Consider the following 24,268-nt stretch of genomic DNA (forward strand, 5'->3'; position numbering starts at 1 on the left):
GGGATAGGCTCGTGTGGCCTCAAGGTTCCGTAGCAACATTAGCGAAATATTGGCATTATTTTAAATATAAGATTGAATTTAACAACCGTTTCTTGTATTGATTGATTCGGAATAAAACACGCATGATTTTAAACAATATTACAGGTAGGTACATCTACATACATGCCTGGGAAAATTTCCCACTCTTTCAGGTTGGCTTTTGATTTTTTTATTTCATTGAATCATGAATCATGAGTTCTACTTCACATGGCAAATTCTCTCAATTGTGTTATTACGATGTCTTACATGCTAACCTGTTGAGTTTTAATCGTAAGCAGTAGTATTGCCGCAAAGAATCTCGGGTTTGATTCCCCGGTCTAGTGAAGTAAGTATGTTGGGTGTTTATTAAACAAACGAAGTATTTATTAAGTCAGCTAGACATTAATATATTAATGATTTCTATTTTTGGAATTCTCAATCATAACACGAAGTCTGAAATTGTACACGGCGGTAAAATCCTGTTTATTAAACTCAAAAATAACTTAAGTCATTGTAAGTAAAGAAAAATACCTACTTATGCAACTGCAATTTTGGTTATATGGTACACTATGGTATACCATGCATTTTATTCAGATTGTTCTAGTTATTCGTTCTTCGTTCAATAGGAATTAGCTAGTGTCTTACCATTAGACGTTCAATATTTGACTGCACCAGTGTTTGGACAAAAATAACTTCTTGCTAAATTTGCGGCATATTATTATTTGCGGCTATTAATAGAAAAGTTCGAAACTTTGAACGAAGCACGATGTGGTGAACTAAAGACACCGCTTTTATAACTCTTTGTTTTGCTGATGATGGCTAGAACACAGTACATAATACCTGAACCTCTCTAGAACCTAGTTGATCTAATCCAAAAAATAATAGGTGGTGCAATTCCCATGTCGGACAAGGTAGGTACTATTTACGAATAATAAAATTCTCAGTAATACCACCGTGTGTCTTTCCTAGAAGGGCCCTCTACCTAACCTTTTCAATATTGAAAGGCGTTATGTTATGTTAATAAAATTAATGAATACATTTCAAGAAAGCCCTTGACCTCATGTAGGTAATTTGATATGTGGAATATATTCTATACTGAAACCATGAGTGGCCGTAATACCTATTCCCTACTCCGACTATGTATTAAGTGGCCCACCCCTTTAATTTTAAATACTGCCTTGCCTGAACGGATAATTTATAAATATATTCAACATTTTTCCTTATGATATTCCTACCAATCATTCTTAAATGAATTTCCCTGAAATGATTAAATATTATTTGTTGAAAACCAAGATGTCGGAATGATACTGTAGTAAACGCGTGAAATGGAACGGTCCTGACATAAATGACAGATGATGCAATAACAAACGTCAGTTCACTTTGACAAGTAACGTGAGTCTGTGTGTCACGCAGTATTGCAGATTGCACCGCTTTCACTAAACAATCTTGTATTAAATTCGCCTTGAAATCTATGGTGTGTTTATAAATCATCAAACTCAGTTATCCTCGGACTGTGTGCAAGTAGTCGACGAAGTCCAACATCGGCTCTGACCTCAAATTAGGTTAGTATTGACGATGTGTTAAACAAGTACTTTTTGTAGATCTTGTTATGGTTTTGGGCTATATTCGCGGATTTTTACGTAAAATGAGCTCATCCGCTTCAGTGCCCTTGGCACCCATCGGCGTGCGCGGTATGAAAGTGCTAGATCGAGATAAATTCTTGCGCAACGTAAAAGTGCCAGTTCTAAAGGTCAAAGAAGAAAATTTGTCTAAAATCATTCATATCTGTAAACCATACTTCCTTAAATTAGAAAGTTTTAAGACCATAACCAGTTTAGAAGACGAAGAACTCAAGAAATGTATCTTTTTCAACCCTGAGAAAGTGAGTCAGTGGACTGACATTGCTGAGAGTGACAGAACAGCTTTATGTGAACTGAATATCAAAGAAGACAACTTTGATGACAAAGAGATACAACTTACTTACGATAATTGGCGTTATGAAGCAATATTCAAAGCAGTTCTGCCTGAGAATGAGGAAGGTGTGAGTGGTTTCTCCCAAATAGGCCACATTATACATTTGAACTTGAAGGAACACCTGCTTGAATACCGACCTCTGATTGGCCAGGTGCTGGTTGACAAAATAAAGACATGTAAGACAGTTGTGAACAAATGCAATGCCATAGATAACACCTATAGAAACTTCAGTATGGAATTAATTGGAGGTGAGGAAGACTACTTTGTAACAGTTAAAGAAAATAACTGTATATTTCAGTTTGATTTCTCCAAGGTGTACTGGAATCCTCGCTTGGGTAAAGAGCATGAGAGAATCCTCAGTTACTTGAAACCTGGAGATGTCCTCTTCGACATATTCTGCGGAGTTGGTCCCTTCGCTGTTCCTGCTGCTAAAAGAAAAACAAAGGTTTTCGCCAATGACCTGAACCCTGATTCTTATAAATGGTTGAATCACAACGCTAAGAACAACAAAATTAACTCGATATATTTCAAGTCTTACAATAAAGATGGGAAGGATTTCATTTTGGAAGAATTTAAAGACTATATTGTTGACTTGTGTAATGGTAAAGAACAACTGAATGGAAAGATCCATGTCACCATGAACCTGCCTGCAATGGCTGTGGAATTCTTGAAACACTTCAATGGATTAATAAAAGATGAGAAACTATGGGAGAAGTTTAATCAAGAAATTATTGTGTATGTCTACTGCTTTGCCTTGGGTGAAGACCATGTTGAGATTGCCAAGAAAATGGTGATCGATAATATTGGATATGATGTCTCTTCTAATATAACTGATGTGTTTAATGTGCGGAATGTTGCTCCGAACAAGGAAATGATGAGAGTGACTCTTAAATTAACCAAAGAGGTTTTGTTCAGTGAGAACTTAAGTGACAGTGTAAGTGAACCTCCTTCGAAAAAAGTGTGTGTGTAACACGAAATAGATAATAAATTTTTTGTTCCATTGTGTGTAAAGAGGTTTTATTTTTGTTACATTTGTTATCACTTCAAGTGCCTCGGAAAATGATGTAATAAAGTACTGGAAAAATCACTTTCTTTTCTTTCTTATCTTGTTATTTTTATCATTAAAGATTAGACTGCCCTGTTGGTCATGTATCAAGTGCAATGTATGTAGGCATCATCATCATCATCATGATCATATCAGCTACATGACATCCACTGCTAAACAAAGGCCTCCCCCAAGGACTGCCAAATAGGCTGGTTGGTAAAGTCTTTCAATTTTGGAAAATTCTCAGTAATTGATGGCTTAGAATTTTTGACCATTAACTTCCCCTGTACTACATTAAACATAGATGATAGCTGATGTAAAAATGCAGTATGTCATATTATGACGAAATTATCGAGAGTTCCTACATGACATTTGTTATTAAAAGTACTGACTCATCCTTGTTTTTGCTGCTACGTAATCACTGCTATTATCAATTAAGTATATGTTTGTAATCAGCGCAAAATCCTCAATACACAAGTAATATAATCTGATAGTGACTATTATATTTTAAAAGCATCTATGAAATGGAGATATTTTTATCTGATGTTATTTTTGAATGGGTGCTAATGTTGGTTAAAGCGTATCGTTGGTTGACCAGTAGCAAGCGCAACTGCTAAACAAAAAGTCTCGAGTTCAATTCCCATGTTGCGCACAGTATTATTACGACGATTTACCGGCAGAAACCAAAAAGGCAATTCTTTTTCTTTCTTTTTTTACACTATTAACTATGAACATTATGATATATTATCCTAATCAGGATGGTGACGAAAATAGTGTCAGATTTCATCTAATTTCTTTTAGTTTTTTTTTATAAATTTACAGTCAGACTTATTTGCAACCGTTTCTAGAAGAAATTGCAGAAATATCGTAAGTGCAATGGACTTTGACTACAAATAATTGAAGAAAATGTTAATCAATGTCTAACATTCTTTAGTCAACATTGCAACTAACATTATTACATTTTTCTAATAAACCTTTAACGTTTACAATCTAAATGAACATGTGATTACCTATTTAGCCTCAGGACTACTTCCAAGCTCCGACGAGTCTAACGTCTAACTTTTTGTGGAATTCTTACCTGACTAACTAAAACTACCATGGCCATAATTAAGATCAGCACCTATACAAGCCGTGTGTGTAAGGCTAAAACCGTTCAGCTTCAATCATCAACAACATAAGACATACGCTCTTATGTGGGGTTTACATGAATGATTGGATAAATAGACTTCTAAATAGACCAACAGGAAGTTTTTTCTTCTTTAATGGCAACCGAGTAACATAAAGTTGATAGACAACATTTCAGACTGCAGTTTTAGAGTGGCAGTTGCAGGTTGTTGATGCAGTCGCACCTATTACCTGCCTAGTACCTACTAAAAATTCTCAGGTAGATTGTTTTTGTATATTGAGGAAAATAAAAAGGCACTTTAGCTACAATCATACGCGTATTCGATCCACAAAAACAACAAGGTCTTTAAACTAATAACAATAAAATATAAGGTGAAGTGGCAAATAAAATCCTGTTTTTAACACAAATTTTCAATCAATAAAGTTTTTTAGTTAGGTATTACCAGTAACCTTATCAACTGTTCAAACATATCTACACTGAGTAATTATTTGTTCCTGCATACATTTCCTTCGGAACGAGCCACTCAAGCAGCGCCCCGTGGCGAACGTCGGAAATTAATTCATCAATTAATCTTAAAATGCTTTTGTAACTGTTTACCGCGGTGTTACTCGTCTGAATTATTTATTTTTTGTTACATTATTTTAATAAATATCATCAGCCCGTTTTCCTTAACTTAGGCCTCTCCAATAACTTTACCCTTGCTCTTAAAACCTGATTTGGAAAGTCCAATGGGAGATTAGAAGGACCACATGCCTTTATTCCTCAGTAGCGCCAACTAGTGAGCATAAAATTGTATTGTTTTGGTAACACGTTCAGACGCACGTGGTAAGATTAATGATAAAACTGAGATAGACAATATTCTGAATGATAGATATAATAATAAGTCGTGTCTAATTAGAAGATGACTCTTTATATTATGTTGAAACTGGACAACTTTAACATTTTTCAATACATTGTATGTGCACGCGAACACGTTATCTAAGGTCAGACTTAAATGACGTGCATTACATCCCAATTAAACACTTGATACCTACTGATCGTCATGGGAAAATGAATTCTATCTCCAGACACAGAAAAACGTTAATAGAATGGAAACTCATACTAGCACTAAGTCTAACTTTGACATAATAATTTGTGAATAATATCTTAGATAGCCACTGACTATAAAAAGGTTAAACAAATTAACAAAAAAAAACGAAATTCACATCAATAAAAATACGAATAGGTATTATAAGTTTATCACAATGGGTGGCCTTGGTCGTACGCGTAACAGACTGACATAAGAACAATACGAGGGAATAAACATGATGTAGGTATAATTGACTCGAAGTAAAGTATAGTTTCCATTTTCAGTTCACAACGTGCGATGCTCCCGATCGGAGAGGTTTCAAATATGGACCTGCTAGACATCGGAGGGCCTTTACAAGAAGCTGAACAGGTATGTGATAGCTTTATATTTTTTTCTTTAATGGATATGAAGTGCTATATTTGGAAGTGAAACTTTAACCACTTAAAGCAGGTAAAACTGTTTATAGTCTTTTTGTATTTTAGCAGTAATACAATGTCCTTGGTTCTACCTACGTGTCCAACCAAGCTTTGCAGACTGTTGTGTTTTTGGCATTAATCGCTTTTATGTTTTTGTTTGTACGTGTTTATAAAATAATCAGTTCTATATCAAAAAAGAAATACCTATGACCGAAGGAGGTACAATAGACAAATAGAATTAGGCATACATACAATAAGCTTATTCTGACTGACCAACAACTATTTCGGGTAACCGAAAATGTAGAGTTCTCATTCACTAAAGTTTAACCCTTTTTTCCTTCCCCAGGTACTAAGACAATGCTTCACAAAATACCAAATAGACGAGGTGTTCCTCTCGTTCAACGGCGGAAAAGACTGCACAGTGCTCTTAGATATAACTTTAAACGTTTTACGTGATATTTACAAAAGGGATGACATTGCCAGTGAATTAAAAGTGGTGTATATTCGGACTAATGGACCGTTCAGGGAAATTGAGGCCTTCGTGGATCAGGTTAAAGAACATTATGGTGTGACGCTGTTGGTGACGGAGGGTGAAATGAAGAATACGCTGCAACGGCTGTTGGATCAGGACGAGAGACTGAAGGCTGTTCTCATGGGGACGCGGCGGACAGATCCTTACAGCGAAAACTTGGAATTTATGCAGGTACATCATTGTCATACAATTTATATTCTTCCCATAATGAATATATTTCAGTGTAGACTAGAATATATTTGTCACGACCTTCTCTTCATGTAGCTGTTGCAAGAGCCGACCAACTGTTTATTATTCTATTTCTTCTCACAGTAGGTAGTCAGATTAGGAAATGCCGGCCTCATCTAGAAAATTCTATAATGTTAACGTGCGATAGATCTGATTTGTACCCTATTTACTAAAATAAATTCATTATTTAATGGAGATCGGGCAGCAGTCAGCCCTCTAAAATTTCTCATCGCGATCTCCAACACACCTGCCAGTCGTGGAGATTATGGCAAATCCTCTTTTGTAAAGTAGCCCCATTGTCTAGCAGTGAAACGTCACGAGCTATTACGCTGTAGAATTTCCAAATTATTTTCTCTATGTATTTTAATCACAACAATTCTAAGAAAACTAATATTACTTACTTCATACTTGTAGGTATTGACTCAGAGAATTCTGAAACATTTTACATTATTGCTACAATTCCTAGAAACGTTCATGACAGTAGAATCGAATGCTCCCACATTGTTAGTAATCGTCTGATAAGACTGAACATGACGATATTAGAATTCTAGGTATCCCATATCTAGGTAAGCTAGTATTGATTTTATTAATATCGCAGCTATGAGTATTGATTGCCTCCTTTGTCCAATGGAAAAGTGAAACTGTCGAACAAGGACTTCCCCTATACTTATTATACTCTTCTTACTAGTACTTATTATACTACTTTTAACAAGGACCTTCAGGTGCAATTTTTAGGTTGACTAAAACATATTCTAGACTTTTCTACCTTAGAAGGGGCTCAGTAGGGCTGATGTCTGATCCTGAGCTTAGCTTTTTAGTCAGTCTTACTGACTGACATATCCCCTCAAAAAAAGGCTTTTCTACCTTTTTTTTTTTTTGAGGGAGGAAAATCATCCAATGACGACCGCCTTGGACGAGGCGAGAGGGAGAGTCAGACTCTTACTGGCTAAAATCCACCCCGTTGCTACTTCTGCCTTTCGAGCCGGATCACTGGTTAACCTGCTAGGTAGTCCGCAGCTCCGGATCAGGCATCAGTCCTACTGGGTCCGGCGTTTCTACCTTGCAAACTGTCATTGAGTTATCAGTCACTGACGTGTCCTTATGCAAACTTTAATTTCACAACGTGTTCTTACGTTTCTTGTTCACAGAAAACAGACCCCAACTGGCCGCAGATAGTCCGCGTCTCTCCCCTTCTGAACTGGAGCTACCACCACATATGGAGCTACACCCTACAGCGACGAGTGCCTTATTGCAGCTTATACGATAGAGGGTGAGTCCTAAATACAGATATAAAGCCTGCAGTAATTAAAAGTATGCTTTATAGGATATATGTACATTTTAAGTATAATAATATCTTCAAATTATTTATTACTCCATGACAACAAGATTATTCTCGAAAATTTTAATTCTAGGTATTGAAAATTTACACAATTTGTTTTGTGTCTTGGGAAAAACCTACCCAAAGTATATTACGAATGCAAGTTGTAGATAACTGCCTAACTGGATGTCTCTTGAAAATAATCCGCATTATTTTCCTATGGTAGCTACGCTAGGTACTATTTCTTATTATAATAATTATGTATATGTTCTCCAAATTCCAGATACACATCAATAGGCAGCATACACAACACATGGCCTAACCCCGCACTAGCGACAAAAGACAACTGCGGCTGCATAACGTACTTACCGGCGTGGCACCTAACCGACGCCTCTCTAGAACGGGCGGGGCGCGGCACAGCACCTAAGGTACCCGTCAATGGACACGCAACATACAGCAATGGTATTGAAAACAATCACATTAATGGTATAGACAGTAATCACAAAAGTAGCGATCATGTACATCCGTCACGCGTGTAACACAGGATGTTTAGAGTAAATAGTTGCTAATTGTTTGTTTCTAGTATCGATGCAAAGTTCTGGAAGTGTTTGTGTGTGTAATTGAGTGTTCTGGTGCTTTTTAGATAGTACTTGCCCCTGAATATAGATGGCGTTATTGTCTAGAAGTGAATAAAAATGCAATTATAGGATTGACATATGTCAAAGTTGTCGTATGTCACTGTCAATCCTTGATTTTTCTGTCTATGCCATGTTGACTATGGTGTATATAAATTATTTGATTAGGGGTGCAGATTGGATGATTTGCTTAATTTAAAAATGTTTTAGACAACTCCTAATGTGGATGCTTTTATTCAACAGTGAATTCATGACGATTGAAGATCGCATACTAAATGGAACAGTTAGTAACTATAAAATGACATCTCAATGTGAACGCAGCCTTAGTCCGAATTAAATCTCCAGTAACGTTATATTTTATCAACGTTATCGAGTAATAAAATAACCGATAACTAGTTTAATTGCATAATTAGTTCACTTGTGGACTCGTTAATTATCAAATATAATATAATATTTATAAATGTAAACATAGTAATTACGATACTAGATAATGTAAACAATATATTTTTTAAGTTATCTCGAATTTAGTTTGGGCAGACATTTTAAATTTTAATGGTGCTAAATTTTAAATGAATACTCTATTAAAATTTGAAATAACTAAATTATTCTAATAACATTTAAGTAGTCAAAATCGTCCATTAATTAAAAGAAAGAAAATGTTACCATTTAGTACCAATAGCTACTTAATATATTTTTTTAATGTAAAATTACCATTCTTATCATGTGACTAGGATCGTAATGTATTTAGTTCAACTGATAATAAATTGACAGAATGCAGAAAGGTTCAAGAATTATGTAAACATTGACTTCGCTCTTATTACGTAACGTTAAGGTTCATTATTGTAGCTATATCATCACCTAATTACTGGAACCCATTATTTAAATGTATGCGACTGATAATGAATCTTCCTGCATACAAAAATGTACTTACAAATTACTAACTTAATATTGCAAATTCGTAATTATTTTATTTGTTTTAGAGCACTGATATCAAAATTGTTTAACTAAAAAATGCGTGTAAAGCTACTGCAAAAATTACTTTGATTCTATTACTGATAGTATGAACCGAAAGAGGTTGTAATGTAAGCTCTGCCTACCCTATGGGACACAGGCGTGAGGCTCACACTGGCATGAGTATGTATGAAAAGAAAAATATGGTATCACTATTAAAAAACCAGTAAGTGATAATTACCAGTAATCAATTATTATAATAGTACTACTACAAATACATATATCAAAGAATTTAGGTACAAAAAGTCGCCTATTTATCGTATAGGTAATATTAACTCATATTATAATAGAATTTTGATAACTGTGATGTTAGAATAATTACATTGTTCGGTCTTTCGAAGATGAAGCTGAAGATAACAATGATGTACTTAAATTATTCTTTTCTATGCCTAAAATTTAAAACCTACTTAACAAAGCATCTGAGGTTATATGTATAAAGCCTTAAGACTCAATTTGCATCGCAATAGATTAAAACAAAAGGGCAAACAGTATCTATCCCTGTAACTATGTAACGAACAAAATACTACTATTGAAAACAATCTCCTACTCAAATGTAAATTGAGTCTTATAGCTGTTTTCACCAATCACCCCTAAAGCAATTACTTTGCGTGACACTCAACCAACCCCTTACCTGCGTGTGTTCGGCGCTTTGATTGGTTGGTTTATACGAGCCGGCTAATCAGAGCGCCGAACTTTCTTCTTTTTCGATTACTTTAAACGTAAAGCTACCTAGTACTACTAATAAGGGTACTGTACCGTTGCTTCTGTCACTTTTAGGTTGGTAGAATCCAATATGTTGTTAATTATCACTTGTTATAGCTTAGGGGTTCCCTAAAACTTAAGAGAGATTGGCGGAAACGGACATTGATCGCTTATCAGAAGCTTTTATTTTTTGAGTGTCTATCATGCCTTCTTTATAAATTTATTCTAAAATATTAATATAGTAGCCAGTAAAATAAATAAATAGTGAATTTAATTATGTCTCATTGTTAAATATAAACGTTACTTAAGTATTTATTCATTTTGTAATCGTCTTATTTATTTTTAGATGTTTTTGTGATGTTCGCACACGAAATTTCATATTAGAGGCTGCTCTAAACGAGATTGTATGTTCGTTATTTTCAAAATTGTGCTTAATATTTTTATGTAATGACGGATTTAAATTATTATTTTTTATCCACCGGAGAAGTTTCTCCATAGCTTTAATATTTTGTGAACTATTTTTAATTTGATTTAGATAATGCACATGTTTAAATATTTTGAAACATTTTTTTGCTCTCGCAATATTATTTTTCTAATGTATTGCAACACTTTAGCACAGTTGTTTTACTACTTAAATTATGTTTTAAATAAAACAATTTAATTTAGAAAACGTATTTTTTATTTTAAAACAATAAACTGGAATTACTTGTGTATAAAAGTACTCTTACCTATATTTACAGATTTTTTTAATATAAAAAATAAACTATTATGTTTCATTTCCAGTGTTATTAGGCTTCACATGTTTCCTAATAAAATCTTGGAACATTGCGACGTCAGCTGGTTTATCATCTGAAAAAAAGAAAATTGTATTCTTATTTTAAAAACTTGTATTAAAACCCTATCGATAACTACGAATAAAAGTTGGGGTTTCGAAACGTCTCTATTATGTTAAAATGGAACTCGTATTGGCGAAAAATTGGTATTCGACTACACGGTTGGCATGGTCGCTGGGCAACTGGCTGCCGTTCAACGTGTAGCGGGTTAGATTCCCGCCGATTCGATTGCTGACTCTTTGTCAGTCACAACAATTTGTGGAAACAATAATTTGTGGATCAATCCACAAATTTGTGGATCAATCCACAAATTATTGTTTCGAGTTTGAGTGTCATGTCAATCAATCGCACTATGCAGAAATACAGTATGAAAAACGCCAACATTGTATAGAAGACTTCTAACACCTCTGATGTTGGGGGTGTAAATGGAGGACCTATTTTCCTAAAGCTTGTTTAAGGTTATATAAAAAATTCACCTCTATCTACCTCTTTGAAGAATAAAAGATATGTAAGTTATAACATATATCATACCTATCTCCGGTTCATTCTCGGTGCCCTCCTCATCGCTGGAGCTCTCATTGGCTGGGTGCTTGAGGTACATGTCGCTGAGCTCACGACCCGCCGACACCTCCTCGATGAGCTTCTTCTTGTCTATCACTGTGTCATCTGGACCTGGGAAGAAATAATAATTTGTTGGGAATTGTAAGTAGAGAGAGAGATGTTAACGAAACGGTGCTATTCCATCAGAGATGTATGTACTATGCTATTTTGCTGTGGATGCGTTTGGCTTCCACTAATCATATTCATTGGTTAGCTTAGCACTAGCTAGCTGCTGGAAACGGACGGGATGATAACATACGTGCTATGGATGGCTTCCCTACTATCGATACATCGCATACTCAAGCTGCGCATCTTCCTCGCACAGCTACATAGCTTAGTATAATTGGAAACGGTCACATAGTTTCACAGCTTAACTATTACATATTCGTAGCATAGGTACATAGCACATCTCTGGTGGAAAAGCACCCTAAGAAAAATGTCTCGCCTCAAAGTGAATCAGTAGGTGTGTGGTATAGTGTGTGATGTAGTGAATTTAAAAGTATTTTTATTTTTTTGTAATGTCTTGAACTAATTATTGATTACATAAAAAAAAATGTAGTTAGTAGGAGTTATTCATATAAGAATTTCACAATAATTCCTGACATTAAATACTACTACATACCTTTATTTTTTAATTCCTCTGCTTTTCGTTTCTCCTCTTCTAATTTTTCTGCTCGCATTTTTAGCCAATCAGCTTTGTAATCTCTATAAAAATAAACAAAGTACACACATTAGACTCACTTTCTCAATTATTGAAGGATTAAAAAATGTGGAAACACATACTTTTCATATTCCTCTGCAGCATCATCCACTAGTTTAAAGAATTCATCTAAACCCTGAAAAATAAATAGACAAAATTATGATCAAAACATCGAATATTAATTTAGACTTTTTCTACTGTCATATAAAGTTGTAGAAAAGTTACAAATAAGGCCACATAAAGAAACCAATTCCTTTTTTTAAGGAATAATGGGGTAAACGAGATGACGAATCATCTGATGGTAAGCAATCGCCGCCGGCCATGGACACTTGAAACACTAGAGGCGTTACAAGCGCATTGCCAGTTTTCGGGGTTAGGAATTGGGAAGATTGAGAGGGGTGTTATTGGAATTCCTAGAAAATTAACAAATACAAATATGTACTCACATCACCAGTATGTGCACTAACACCGCAGCACCTCAGATCTGAGTAGAAAGTATCAAGTGCGAGTGCCATGGACCTGGTCAGGTTGCCAATGTAAGTGTTCCCGCCTTCTGTCTCACTCTCGCCCTCCGCGTCCAACGCCTCTTGGAACGTCTCGAAGTCCCTCATCCATTCCACTGCATATGAATTGTCTACTACATCTGTCTGTAAAAGGAGGATTTAATAGATATTATAAGCAAGAAGTTTATTTAACATATACTACTTTGGGGGATTCTAATCATTACTTTATTAAAACAGGGTGAATATTTTTATCCTATTTTAGTGTTTGAAAAGTGTGTGGTGAATTTAAATGTTTACAATGCACTCCCAACAAAGGAGGAAATCAATAGTGTGTGTGGATTATGATTTAAAACAAAATCTCATACATTGGACACATCAAATACATGTAAAATTAGAAAATTGCTAGTAGAATAATCAACAATTAGAATTATTCATGTTGAGAATATCATGAAATCATTCTCCTTCATTGGTTGGTGTCAATTATCAGTAATAATTAAAGGAACTTACCTTATTCATAACCACAATGAAAGGCAATCTAGTCTTGTACAATATGGAGCAGGCATACAACATGTTGGACATAAATGTGACAGGTGAGACACTGCGGACAGTATCCATTACATACACAACTACAGTAGGACAGGACGATGCTAGGGCTTCAGTCACTATAGTGCCAGAAGCTGACCATGTGAACACCTCTATCTGACCTGAAAGTAGAAAAAGGTGTAATACATAATTAACAACTATACATTCGTAAGCAGAGACATTTAATGATTACTTAAACTATTCCTTAGTAATGATTTTGCTCTAAAAACAATTCCAGACAAGCCTTTTATGGTTATTTGAAAATTTGTCAATAGTAGCACAGTCTGGAATTGCCCAGTATATGGCATTAGGTTCACCCCCTATTAAATGGGACTTATAACACAAATGGTAAAAGTTGGGTGTACATTGTACAGAAGTATTATATGGCATAATTTGCACCTCTACCTAAAGTTGACATAAGGTGTGACTATACAAAAAGCTTTATTTTCATCTACCAAATATTATATGAATTTTATCTCTATATCTCTATAATATTCAAAGAAGCAAATAAGCTACATACCTGGTGTATCAATGATACAATACTTATGTTTCTTGCCCGCCTTCTCAATCAGATCCACAACTTGACCAAACTTCGTAGAGAACAAATTGAGAGCAGTTACAATGCCTCCATTGGGACCCAGCCCATACTGCTTCATCACTTCTTTATAGTTTACTGTGTCTCTTATATCTGAAAATTATAATAATCAAAGGCATCAGATACTATTCTGATCAATGTTCAAAATACATTTATATAAAAGTTAAACAGTATATATTTAGTGGTTTTAACATTAAATAGCCATAAATCGTTTCAAAAGGCCGTGATAATTTAACTTGATCAGGTTAAAACTTGATTTTACTCACCAATATTGGCAGGATACGGCACTTCTCTACACGCCGGATCTAAGTTGATCAGGTAAGGCCTGGAGTTATTCACGACTTTCCCAGCCAGCCGACGAGTAAAAGATGTTTTGCCGGCACCCGCCATACCTAATTCATTACCAAATATTAATAAAATTACCCAAACATTGAACACAAAAACTTATTAGATTAATTCTAACCTAAAATGATCAAACATATTGGTTTCTTCGAATCTTCTTCCATAGCTTCAGGCTTAGGTGCAGTTGTAGCCATTTTAAAAACTTGTTATATTAATTTTATTAGCTTTTATAAGGTTTATAGAGTTATTTTCTTTCCACTGTTTACAAAGAAACACGACGAAACATGTTAAAACTTCCTAAATGTCAAACTTGACATTTGACAGTAAAAGGGATGTGACAAAAACACTTATTGATTTTAGTAACGTGATTTTATTTAGTCGATTTATCGAACGCAATATTTCTTTAATACATTAGGTTTTCTGTGATGTTGAATAACTTTGTGCGATTCACAAATCGCTGTTGCGTTATTTATTGTTAATTCTACAGTTAGTAAAACGGGATTTCAAGTGAGCCTATGTAAAGATGCATGAACATGCACGTTCTCAAAACGCGTGCTTGTCATCTGAACATAATCCTCAATCATCATCTCATTAAAAGTAAACAGCTTGTTTTGTACTGTAGTAGCATTAGGCACTTTATTTCCATAAAAAATATTTACATATTTACAAAGTCAGGTTCCTTAACAACTAATTATTTTCCTTTTCGAGATTTAAAAACATTATGGGGTAAAGATGTCCAAGTTTCGAAATTCTTTTCTGTATAATCAATCTCAAAGTGTCCGTATATGTAGCTGGGGGCTTGCATGTCGAAGGGTCACGCCAGTGGAGACCTGTAGAAAAAAGTGTAATTAACTCGTTGTTCTGTATTTTTATTCAAGTAAGGAATAAGTAAGATACCTACCAGTAGAATCACAAGTAAATAAGGCAGGGGAAGGCACATGATCTCTTGTGTAGTTCCATAAACAATCACGTAGAACTTGCACTATCTGTAAACAGAAAAAAAAATCACTGAAACAATTTACATGTATCAAAAATAAACAACAAGGATTTCGTATTCAAATACGTAAAAAATATTTTAAATAAATAAAATGTAGTTACCTCACTAGCTGTAAGTTCAGGTGCCAGCTCGAGCATATGACTGAGTGGATGCGGTAATAACTGCCCTAGCGTCATTGTAGACAATAATTCAGTCAGTGCAGCGCGTTCCTTGGCCATCTCTGCTGATTGTGTATGTCGATCTAAAACAACCCAAATGTAATTAATTTAGTTGAAACTAAAATTAAGTTAGATTTATTTCAAACGGTTTAGTAATCTGCAAAAAACTGTGAAATCACGTTACCATCTACCTTGAATCGCTAAGCTAAATAGCAAAAGCTATATTCTAATTCATTATTCAATAAGAAGTAGTCATAAATCCAAACTGTTTATTAAGATTACTAACCAAGATAAGCCCTGAGTCGGTGTAGCAGCGTGGCGGCGGTGGCGCGCAGTAGTGCGGAGGCGAGACAAAGCGCGGGGCGCGCGGCCGCGGCCCGCCGCAGCGCCGCGCGTGCCACCGCGCAGTTCTCCAGCGCGCCGCGCATGTACAACTCACGCTCTATGCTCACTTGCTGCAAAATACATTGAAGTTCACTTCTTGTTATTCTGCTAATAGTCTTATTGCCATGTCACAAATTGAGTTAGACCTTTATTTAAAGCAAATATCATTAGAACGTGTTAAAAAAAATATATATATTAAAGATTATGCACCACTTACCTTAGTAAAATCTTCATCGGGCCAAGGCAGACCGTTGTACATGACATCTGGAGAAACCAGCTCTACTAGTAACAAAGACACGGACGTCGCTCCTTCTACTAAGCCGCTGTTACCATCCTGAGGAGATGAAATAAATCATAATTATACTACAGAAACTCGAAAAAAGTACTCGATACTTTTAGTCGATTTTCCAGCAATTTAGTAACTTTATATCACAAGTTCACAACACTAAACTGTCCAATAGGCGGGAATATTCGATATCTGTGAAAATTTAAATATTTCCTCAGCACTTTAAGCTTTTGGAAATAGATACTAATGACTTCTAAAATTTTGTTATTTACAAAGTACCACCACCATAAAACCCGATAAAGAATGTCATTGCTACTTACACTTACCATGCAGGAGGTGAGCGCGCCCATGAGCAGTTCATTGTTCGTGGTCAGTATCGGCGGGATGTCGTTGTAATCGGATCCGTTTGGTTTCCTCACGCCTTTCCCGATTATACCCGCGTGGAATACTGACGTGTGGCTTTGAGTTAGCTGGGTTATTGGACCCTGAGATTGAAATATTAAAAACATTAATCAAAAATCTCTTAAGAAAATATTACGAGTAGCTGCAAAATCAGGTGGTTTGTAAACTTTGTTTTACTGGTTGCTACTAAGAGAAATGGTTGTGAATTAGAATAGGCATCAAAAATTTACAGATAGGTCATACAAATTACGTTCTTTAACTTTAATATTACTGTTTATCGAAAGCCTATGAAACTGGCTATATTCTGAATTTATTTAAAGGATTTCATATGAACCTTTAGCAGATAAAGCATATAATATTATGTATGTATTTAATACGAAAGTGTATCGTACATGTTTCTGGTTGAGGTGCATGAGCAGGTCGTGCTGCGAGGGCGCGTGGTAGGGCTGCAGCGGGCGGGAGCCGAAGGCGGCGTCGTCCCTGAGCATGGCGGTCTCCAGCAGCTCGCGCAGCGCCGCGGCCCGCGCCAGCTTGCTCTGCACGCACAGCTTGCGCAGCAGCCGACACGCCGTCGCCACGCCGCGGAGCTTCTCCATCGTCTCTGTACATCACGAGCAAGTTTGGTGATTAATGCTTAAACCTTCTCCGTGAGAGAAGAGGTCTTTGGTTAGCAGTGGCGACATTATAGGCTGTGATGTATTTTGACCCAAGCTCCTATAGTACGAATTTGCTTAACGTTTGGCGCTCTGATTGGTTGGTTTATTCGAGCCCGCCAATCAGAGCGCCAAACGCGCTCTCGTTTTGATTACCTTTAATGTAAAGCAAATTCATACTAAAGGTACTGAGCTAAGAGTGACACAAGTACTACTCAACTATGTCATTAATCACTTGTTTACTTATATTTAAATCATATAGGTATGTATACCTTTTAAATGCAGACACCTGAAGAAATATTTGACGGTAGCTTGTACCACCTTGAGGATAACTTCCACACTCGGCGGCGGAGCTTTAGTTCCTGTCATGTCAACTCGATCCAAAACCTAGGATAGAAATGCATATTATTGTTTAAAAATTATATTTATAATAATTTACATATTTTATCACTAGAATAACTTGATGGTAAAAGATCAGTGCCCGTTCACCTCAGCACCAGAGGAACCACAAGTGCTTTGTCGACCTATTATTATCATACCAATATTATAAATGTAAAAGTTTGTTTGTTTAGATGTTTATCCGTCAATCACGCTGAAACTACTAATCTAATTTTGATGAAATTTGGCATACCGACAGGGTATGAGCTAACTTTTTATCCCACGGAAATACGGTCGAAGCCGCTGGCAGAAGCTAGTTAATTACACAACTCACCTCAGCCAAAGCATGGCATGTAGGCATTTCATCCAAGTAAGCCATGGTGCCTTCCTTTCTGATCCTCAATAGAGAAGTATACTCTTGCAAGGCGCCACCGATACGATACAAGTTCGCTTCCACCGCGCGACCGATCGGACGCGTCCGCAAATGAGGGACGCGGTTTGAATTCTCCCATCTGTTTTAGAAGATTAAGACATTTTATAATTAAAGAAAGCCCCGTAGGCCAAATCGTTAAAAAAATCGTAAACTTGAAATAAATGAACATAGTAAGCAGAAAATAATAAAATTATTATAGGTCTTCTGTCGGAAAATAGTTGACGAAATTGAAACTTGAAACCTTTTGATTAGATCTGTTTATTATAAACTGACTCTCACTGTAGTTAAAATAATTTAACATTAGTCACCTAAATTACAGTTTTACATAGTTTAAATACTTTGCTTACCTCAACAACTTGATAATGTTCAAACAGAAATGGTGTAAATAAGTCTTCTGGTCCTCTGGCACAGAACCGTCGAGGAAGCACATCTTTATCTCATTGTCAGACAACATGGCGTCTCTCAGAGCGTACTCCACTCCCGTCTTCACGAAGTTCTGATACCTTCAACAAATACAAGTAATCATTCGAATTCAAATGCAACAAAGGTTATCCGAATCAACAATATTTCGGATAACCTTTGTTGCAAATTCACACAAAAATAAAAATATTAAATATCTATTATATAAAAATAAGTCGGGTTTTTCTTCCTGACGCTATAACTCCAGAACGCACGAACCGATTTGCACGGTTTTGCATTCGTTGGAAAGGTATCGGGCTCCGTAAGGTTTATAGCATAAGAAAAATCAGGAAAAATTCAAGAAAAAAAAACAGGAAAACATGGAAAAATATTGGTGGCGAAACGGAGTTCGCCGGATTTGCTAGTCACTATTAAATATATCTTGCTTTCACATTCACTTCATAAAGGGTATAAAGCTTTTCTCCTTTCACATGGTATTCATAACTGGTGAGAAGTGGACAGTGGACATACACACACATATGTTTGCACCACTACCTACCCGTTTGTTGCCTTTGAGCATAGGTATCTTCAAAAAACGAATTTTAGAGGAACTGCATTTCTTTACCTTTCAGTATCCATACTAATATCCGGACTGTCACTAGGAACATGCATGGTGATGGTGCCAGAGATGATCCTCACAAGAAGTGCTAATGTAGAGTCATCTCGGGAATACTGCAGTAGATAACTGATTGTGCTCACAAACTCCGAGGGGAGGTTGTAACCTGGAAATAAAAATTGTGTTTTCATGTTTTTAAGGTACAACCTTCCCAATCGAGGATTCTCCAACAACCCTTAAATTCCTAACTCCCAAAAGGCCAGCAACGCACTTGTAACGCCTCTGGTGTTTCGGGTGTCCATGGGCGGCGGCAATTGCTTACCATCAGGTGATCCATTTGCTCGTTTACCGGCTTAACATTACAAAAAGACTTAATTTTTATTGTAGGTTCAGCCCACCGCGAGATAATCGCGCACACAAACATACATATATACATACAGGTCAAACTGAGAACCTCCTTTTTTAAGTCGGTTAATAAAGCAATATACTCACTGACTAATATAAGTATTCTCGCTAAAGAATACTTCTCCAGCTGATTGCCGTCTAGCAGTTTGTCTCTAACGATATTGATTTCTTCAGCAGCACTCGTTAGCATTGGAATGTTTCTGTCAGGGAACAAACATTCAAATTCTAGCTTCTGAAGTAGGTATTCTGTAACAAATTGATTAACAATAAATGAAAATTGTAAAAAAGGCACAATTACACCTTTCACATTTTTAGTGTAAAATATACTTTTCGGCAATTGGTTAGTTAGTCTGTCAGTCAGTAGGTCATTCAATCACTCAGTCACTCAGTTAGTTATAGATCCTACAAGGTGATCTGGTGATATTAATTTACATATTTTGTAGCACAAGAGCATCAACCTTATGAAAAACTGGAATACACAAGTCAAACTTTTTTTTTACTTTGCACCAATACCACAAAACTTACCAAGCAATTGTCTACAGAAGAGGTTGGAGAGTGCATGTCTCAGTAGTAGCAGTAGACAGCGCACGTCAGCTCGTAGTAGCAGAGCTACCAACGACGCTGGAGTTACCTCGGCCCACATCACGGTGTTACGCTGGGACGCACATACTGCGCACAATCGCTCCATTACTTCATCCGTCACTGAAATACCAAAGAACATTTAAAGAAAATTACTTCTAGATATGTCTAACTTATTACAAGTTTTATTAAGATTATTAAACCAATAACTGTTCATCTAACTAATATTGTGCGCGAAATGCGAATGTTTTTGTGTATCTTAGTTACTCGATCACGTCAAAATGGCTGAAAGGATCGAGATTTCGAACACTTTTATCCACACACACTTATCCCTCGGAATCGCGGGCGGAGCGGTTAGCAGAAGCTACATTAATAATAAAAAATAACTACAACTGTGTATGTTTCCAATATGTAAAATTCTAAACATTAACTTACATGTCTGCTCAATGTCCTGAGTGAGAGCTTTGAGAACAATATCAGATTTAGATGCCAAGTTCAGCAAGTAAGGTATTACATCTCGCTTCTTTTCTGGTTTACTGTCCTCCCTGAGCGCTTCCTATAAATAAGAGAAAGTCACATTTGTAATCTTCCTAAATCTATTATATAAAAATAAGTCGAGTTTTCCTTCCTGACGCTATAACTCCAGAACGCACGAACCGATTTCCACGGTTTTGCTTTCGTTGGAAAGGTCTCGAGCTCCGTAAGGTTTATAGCAAAGAAAATTCAGGATTTTTTTTTAAAAAAGGGAACCAGATTATTGCCATTTGGACACAATCAATCACTATTGAGAATAAAAATAATCATCTTTCAAAGAAAGAATGCAATGGGTACCATCAACCACTCACATGAAAGAGATCTAAAACTGCGACTCGCACGTGATGAGTCGCCGGCGGATGATGGGCCAGGTGTGCCAAAACCGCTCTAGCGGCGTCCGCGCCCAACTGAAGAGCACGAGGCGCAACAAGAGCTGGTTCTGCACGACCTACCCATCCTACAGCCCATGAACACGCCCAGGAACCTGTAAAAAAGAGATCTTAATTCAAAATCTATGTTCACTTTGAAACATGACAGTGCCTTTTTGGTCTTATCGAAATAATGCCTAAAGTTTGGTAATAAATCATTGCCACATTTTAAGATGGGATATTTTAAGAATAGCACTTTCACTTGTTGCTGTACTAAAACATATGATATCAAGCAGATATCTCAAGAGAATTGGTTGACCAATCAAATAAATATACTTACCCAACATCATGTCAATACATTTTGCCCTCTCTTCAGAGTTCAGTAAAGTTAAATTTTGTGTGGTGATATCCAATAGAATTCTAACAGGATCTGCATTTTGCAGAGTTGTATCTGTGAAGAATAATTAGGTATACTATAAAAACTGAAATAGACATAAATATGAAATAAGAATGAATAACTTCCAAATTGAATAACCTAGTGTGTTAGTAAACTTGGCATACAAAATGTGTCAAAACTATCAAAAGTAGCCAACATCTACTAAGGGACAGTTTAATGATGTAAAATTGCAATGCAACATCACACCTTTTATCCCAGAAGGGGTAGACAGAGGTGCACATTATGGCAAGTATTGCCGCTATACAATGTACACCCACTTTTGACCATGTAAAATTACTAACTAATTTTTAAAGTTAACATTTAAAATTATTTTGTGATGTAAAATTATTTAGCAAAAAACCATTAGTAAAATACTTTACAATCTACAATAAGTAAACAAATAAGTACTCACTTGGCACATTTGCCTTCTTTGTAGCAATGTCCATGATGAGATTGATGCACCACGGAGCTATAAATGGTGCCCATGACTGCCCCAAGTTGCACAACTCCGGTCCAATGATGCTCACACTCTCCAGGGCCCCATTGGCACCAAGATCAGCCTACAATTAATAGTAAGGGTGTTGATATCACAATAATATTGATATTAGTTTATTTTATTGTAGTTCCTCGTCAAAACAAAATAATTATTTTATTAACATTTATAATCAAAGTAATGACTATCAGATATGTTAATTTGTCATTCAGATAGTTAATGTTGCATTTTAAAAGGTAATTAATGTCTTGACCTAACTACTTGTGGAAAATAATAAAAAATACATTGCATTAGTTAAATCGACATTCAACGGCATACCAGAGGTTAAAATCATAATGATTGCTATCAATTAGGCATCGACATTTAGTTATATTGCTCTAAAACTTCGAGTTAAGTTACAAAAGTATAAACATGTTATGGTATAGTAATCTATGAATCCTAAGCTTGGTACAGTGATACACTTCAAGTAATTTTGTACAAACGGTAACAATAATATATTAGCATAAACACGGAAAATCGGTAAACTATACCGCAATTCGACCGGTATCATATCGTTTCAGGTTATGAAAAGTTACCTCGTAATCCGTCTGACTGATAGAAACGGTGACGGCATCGTGGAAGACCATAGCGAAGTATTCCAACACAGCATCTCTAGCGGCTGGGAAGTTCTTGAGTAAATTTAGCCCAGTCCTCGTCAACTCGGGCGCGTTCTGTGCGTTTCTCTTTGAAACGCCATAAATGAAATTATTTAAATCAACGGACAACGCCGTCGATTTACTTTGCGGGTTCATCATAAATATGAATAATTATGATTATGATATTATGTTGATAAATTTATAAAAATAAACAATTTCCGATCCCAACGCACGAAGTCGCAACAGATGACAAACTCATTCTGTAACAAATTGACAGTGACGTTGACATAAAAAATGTGACATTCTTTTTATTTTGTTTGGAAACGAGTCTTTCTGCATGCACGTATATTATAGTTTCAAAAAATAGTTTAAAATAGTTTCAAAATAAATAAATAAAAATGTAGAACTAATAGAACCATTTATTAGTACAACACTTATATTCATGTTTTTAAGCGTGGTATTTAGCCTTGCACCCATTTTACACCCCTTCAGAGAAAATAATATATGATGATGTGTTCTACGCATCCAAAATTTTCTTAATTATGTTGCTGAAACGCGAACGGATATTTCAGAGAAATTGTTATATTTTAATTATTGTATTTAAGTAGGACTAAATTTATTTTTAGCCTAAATATTATAGTTCAGATTAGAGAGTTAAACAACGGTAGAATAACATTATGTCTGATGTTCTTTATTGTGTTTCTAATCGATCGATTTGAAATGACGTCTAACTTGAAGCAATCATGTCGTAGACTATTATTTCCTATTTATTCAGAGTTTTTAATCATCTTTAAAACAGGAAGAACCTTACTTACTTATAATGTTTAATAACTTTAATTATAAAATATAATAGGAATCTCAATATCAACGTTGCCTAATTTAGTAAAATATAACATGAGTAATAGAAATAACTTCACGCATTTTGTTCCCCGAGAGAGCAAGCAGAGAAATCTATACGTAGATCCTTTATATCCAGGAACACCAATTTCTTTTAAGTGCAAAAAACTCCCAGCTCGATAGTCGCGCATGCGACCCCTCACCCTACTACGGGCCAGTGTAATGTATGTATATAGGTATAATATCAGGCACATCGAGTAAATGCGAGAAGTACCTAGTCGGAACAACATAATTTACATAGATACGTACAATATTTTATTGGTAACGAAACATACGTCGTAAAATTGAAGAACTGCCATCTATTACAATTTTAGATTATTTTTTAAGCTCAAAAAAGAAATACATATAAAAAATAATATTGTATTTTCCTGCTCGCCTGTCCGAGTCTGCATGTGACGGCGACCGCGACGCTCCACGTTTTCAAAACACGTGTTAGGTTCAGGCTTGGTACACAGGCACGCAACAATCTGGCTGAATCAGGAATAGTACACAATATAAACCTCATTGGTAAAACGCAGGCAAAATAAAGGCACGACTATCCAACTTGGAGATGGAGCTATGAAGATATGCATATAGTATAGCATTTAAATTTACTTAGAGTCATACATCTATAAGGGTCATTTAAGAGGGGAAAATCATCCAATGACTTCTCCCGCCTTGGGTGAAGCGAGAGGGAATGTCAGACTGTTACTGACTAAAAACCACCCCTGTTCTTACTCCTTGCCTCTTCGGTAAACACACTAGACTGGTAGCTCCGTTGGTAGTTATATGGGTACAAGATAACTAGTCGAAGGTTGAAAGGCTAATTGATTATACGATATTTTCTGCGATATTGAGTTGTATGCGATATTCGGAATCAGCGTATTTTATCTTACCAAGTGATATGTGAAAAAAAAATCGCTTAGATTAATGTAAAGGCACAATGTTTGTAATGCATTTTGGAAAACCCTTGGTTCTTATATAAAGCTTGGCAAAACAAAAGGCTG

General features: G+C 35.8%; 4 protein-coding genes across 7 annotated transcripts; 2 read left to right on the forward strand and 2 right to left on the reverse strand.

The window, feature by feature from the left end:
• The first annotated feature begins 1,388 nt into the window (after window positions 1-1,388).
• On the forward strand, window positions 1,389-10,744 carry LOC118281117 (FAD synthase-like). 3 transcript variants are annotated; one of them, XM_050701133.1, is made up of 5 exons: window positions 1,389-1,580; window positions 5,504-5,601; window positions 5,995-6,351; window positions 7,557-7,678; window positions 8,010-10,744. In XM_050701133.1, the coding sequence occupies exons 2-5, from the start codon at window positions 5,530-5,532 to the stop codon at window positions 8,263-8,265; spliced, it is 807 nt and encodes a 268-aa protein (XP_050557090.1). In that variant the 5' UTR covers window positions 1,389-1,580; window positions 5,504-5,529; the 3' UTR covers window positions 8,266-10,744. The 3 variants fall into 3 exon arrangements, with proteins under 3 accessions (XP_050557090.1, XP_050557089.1, XP_050557091.1); XM_050701132.1 differs by having other exon boundaries at window positions 5,517-5,601; XM_050701134.1 differs by lacking the exon at window positions 1,389-1,580 and adding an exon at window positions 3,870-3,904 and having other exon boundaries at window positions 5,517-5,601.
• LOC118281094 (tRNA (guanine(37)-N1)-methyltransferase) lies at window positions 1,580-3,079 on the forward strand. The gene has a single exon (XM_035601555.2). It carries the CDS (start codon window positions 1,628-1,630, stop codon window positions 2,960-2,962), a length of 1,335 nt encoding a protein of 444 aa, XP_035457448.2. The 5' UTR covers window positions 1,580-1,627; the 3' UTR covers window positions 2,963-3,079.
• Window positions 10,745-10,828: 84 nt separating the features above from the next.
• On the reverse strand, window positions 10,829-14,526 carry LOC118281111 (GPN-loop GTPase 1). The gene is made up of 9 exons (XM_050701131.1): window positions 14,351-14,526; window positions 14,154-14,279; window positions 13,813-13,980; window positions 13,218-13,414; window positions 12,654-12,854; window positions 12,291-12,343; window positions 12,130-12,212; window positions 11,439-11,579; window positions 10,829-10,923 (listed from the first exon to the last, which is right to left on the reverse strand). Exons 1-9 carry the CDS (start codon window positions 14,421-14,423, stop codon window positions 10,841-10,843), a joined length of 1,125 nt encoding a protein of 374 aa, XP_050557088.1. The 5' UTR covers window positions 14,424-14,526; the 3' UTR covers window positions 10,829-10,840.
• A 309-nt stretch (window positions 14,527-14,835) lies between these two features.
• On the reverse strand, window positions 14,836-22,644 carry LOC118262053 (integrator complex subunit 5). Of its 2 annotated transcripts, none has more exons than XM_035573156.2 (18): window positions 22,326-22,644; window positions 21,670-21,817; window positions 21,162-21,272; window positions 20,765-20,937; window positions 20,355-20,475; window positions 19,866-20,042; window positions 19,428-19,586; window positions 18,945-19,101; window positions 18,268-18,423; window positions 17,822-17,999; window positions 17,382-17,496; window positions 16,849-17,057; window positions 16,381-16,539; window positions 15,986-16,102; window positions 15,671-15,839; window positions 15,328-15,467; window positions 15,131-15,215; window positions 14,836-15,059 (listed from the first exon to the last, which is right to left on the reverse strand). In XM_035573156.2, the coding sequence occupies exons 1-18, from the start codon at window positions 22,542-22,544 to the stop codon at window positions 14,917-14,919; spliced, it is 2,736 nt and encodes a 911-aa protein (XP_035429049.1). In that variant the 5' UTR covers window positions 22,545-22,644; the 3' UTR covers window positions 14,836-14,916. The 2 variants fall into 2 exon arrangements, with proteins under 2 accessions (XP_035429049.1, XP_035429048.1); XM_035573155.2 differs by having other exon boundaries at window positions 16,375-16,539.
• Between the last annotated feature and the right edge of the window lie 1,624 nt (window positions 22,645-24,268).

Source organism: Spodoptera frugiperda, chromosome 20, assembly GCF_023101765.2.
Source record: "Spodoptera frugiperda isolate SF20-4 chromosome 20, AGI-APGP_CSIRO_Sfru_2.0, whole genome shotgun sequence".
NCBI lineage: Eukaryota > Metazoa > Arthropoda > Insecta > Lepidoptera > Noctuidae > Spodoptera > Spodoptera frugiperda.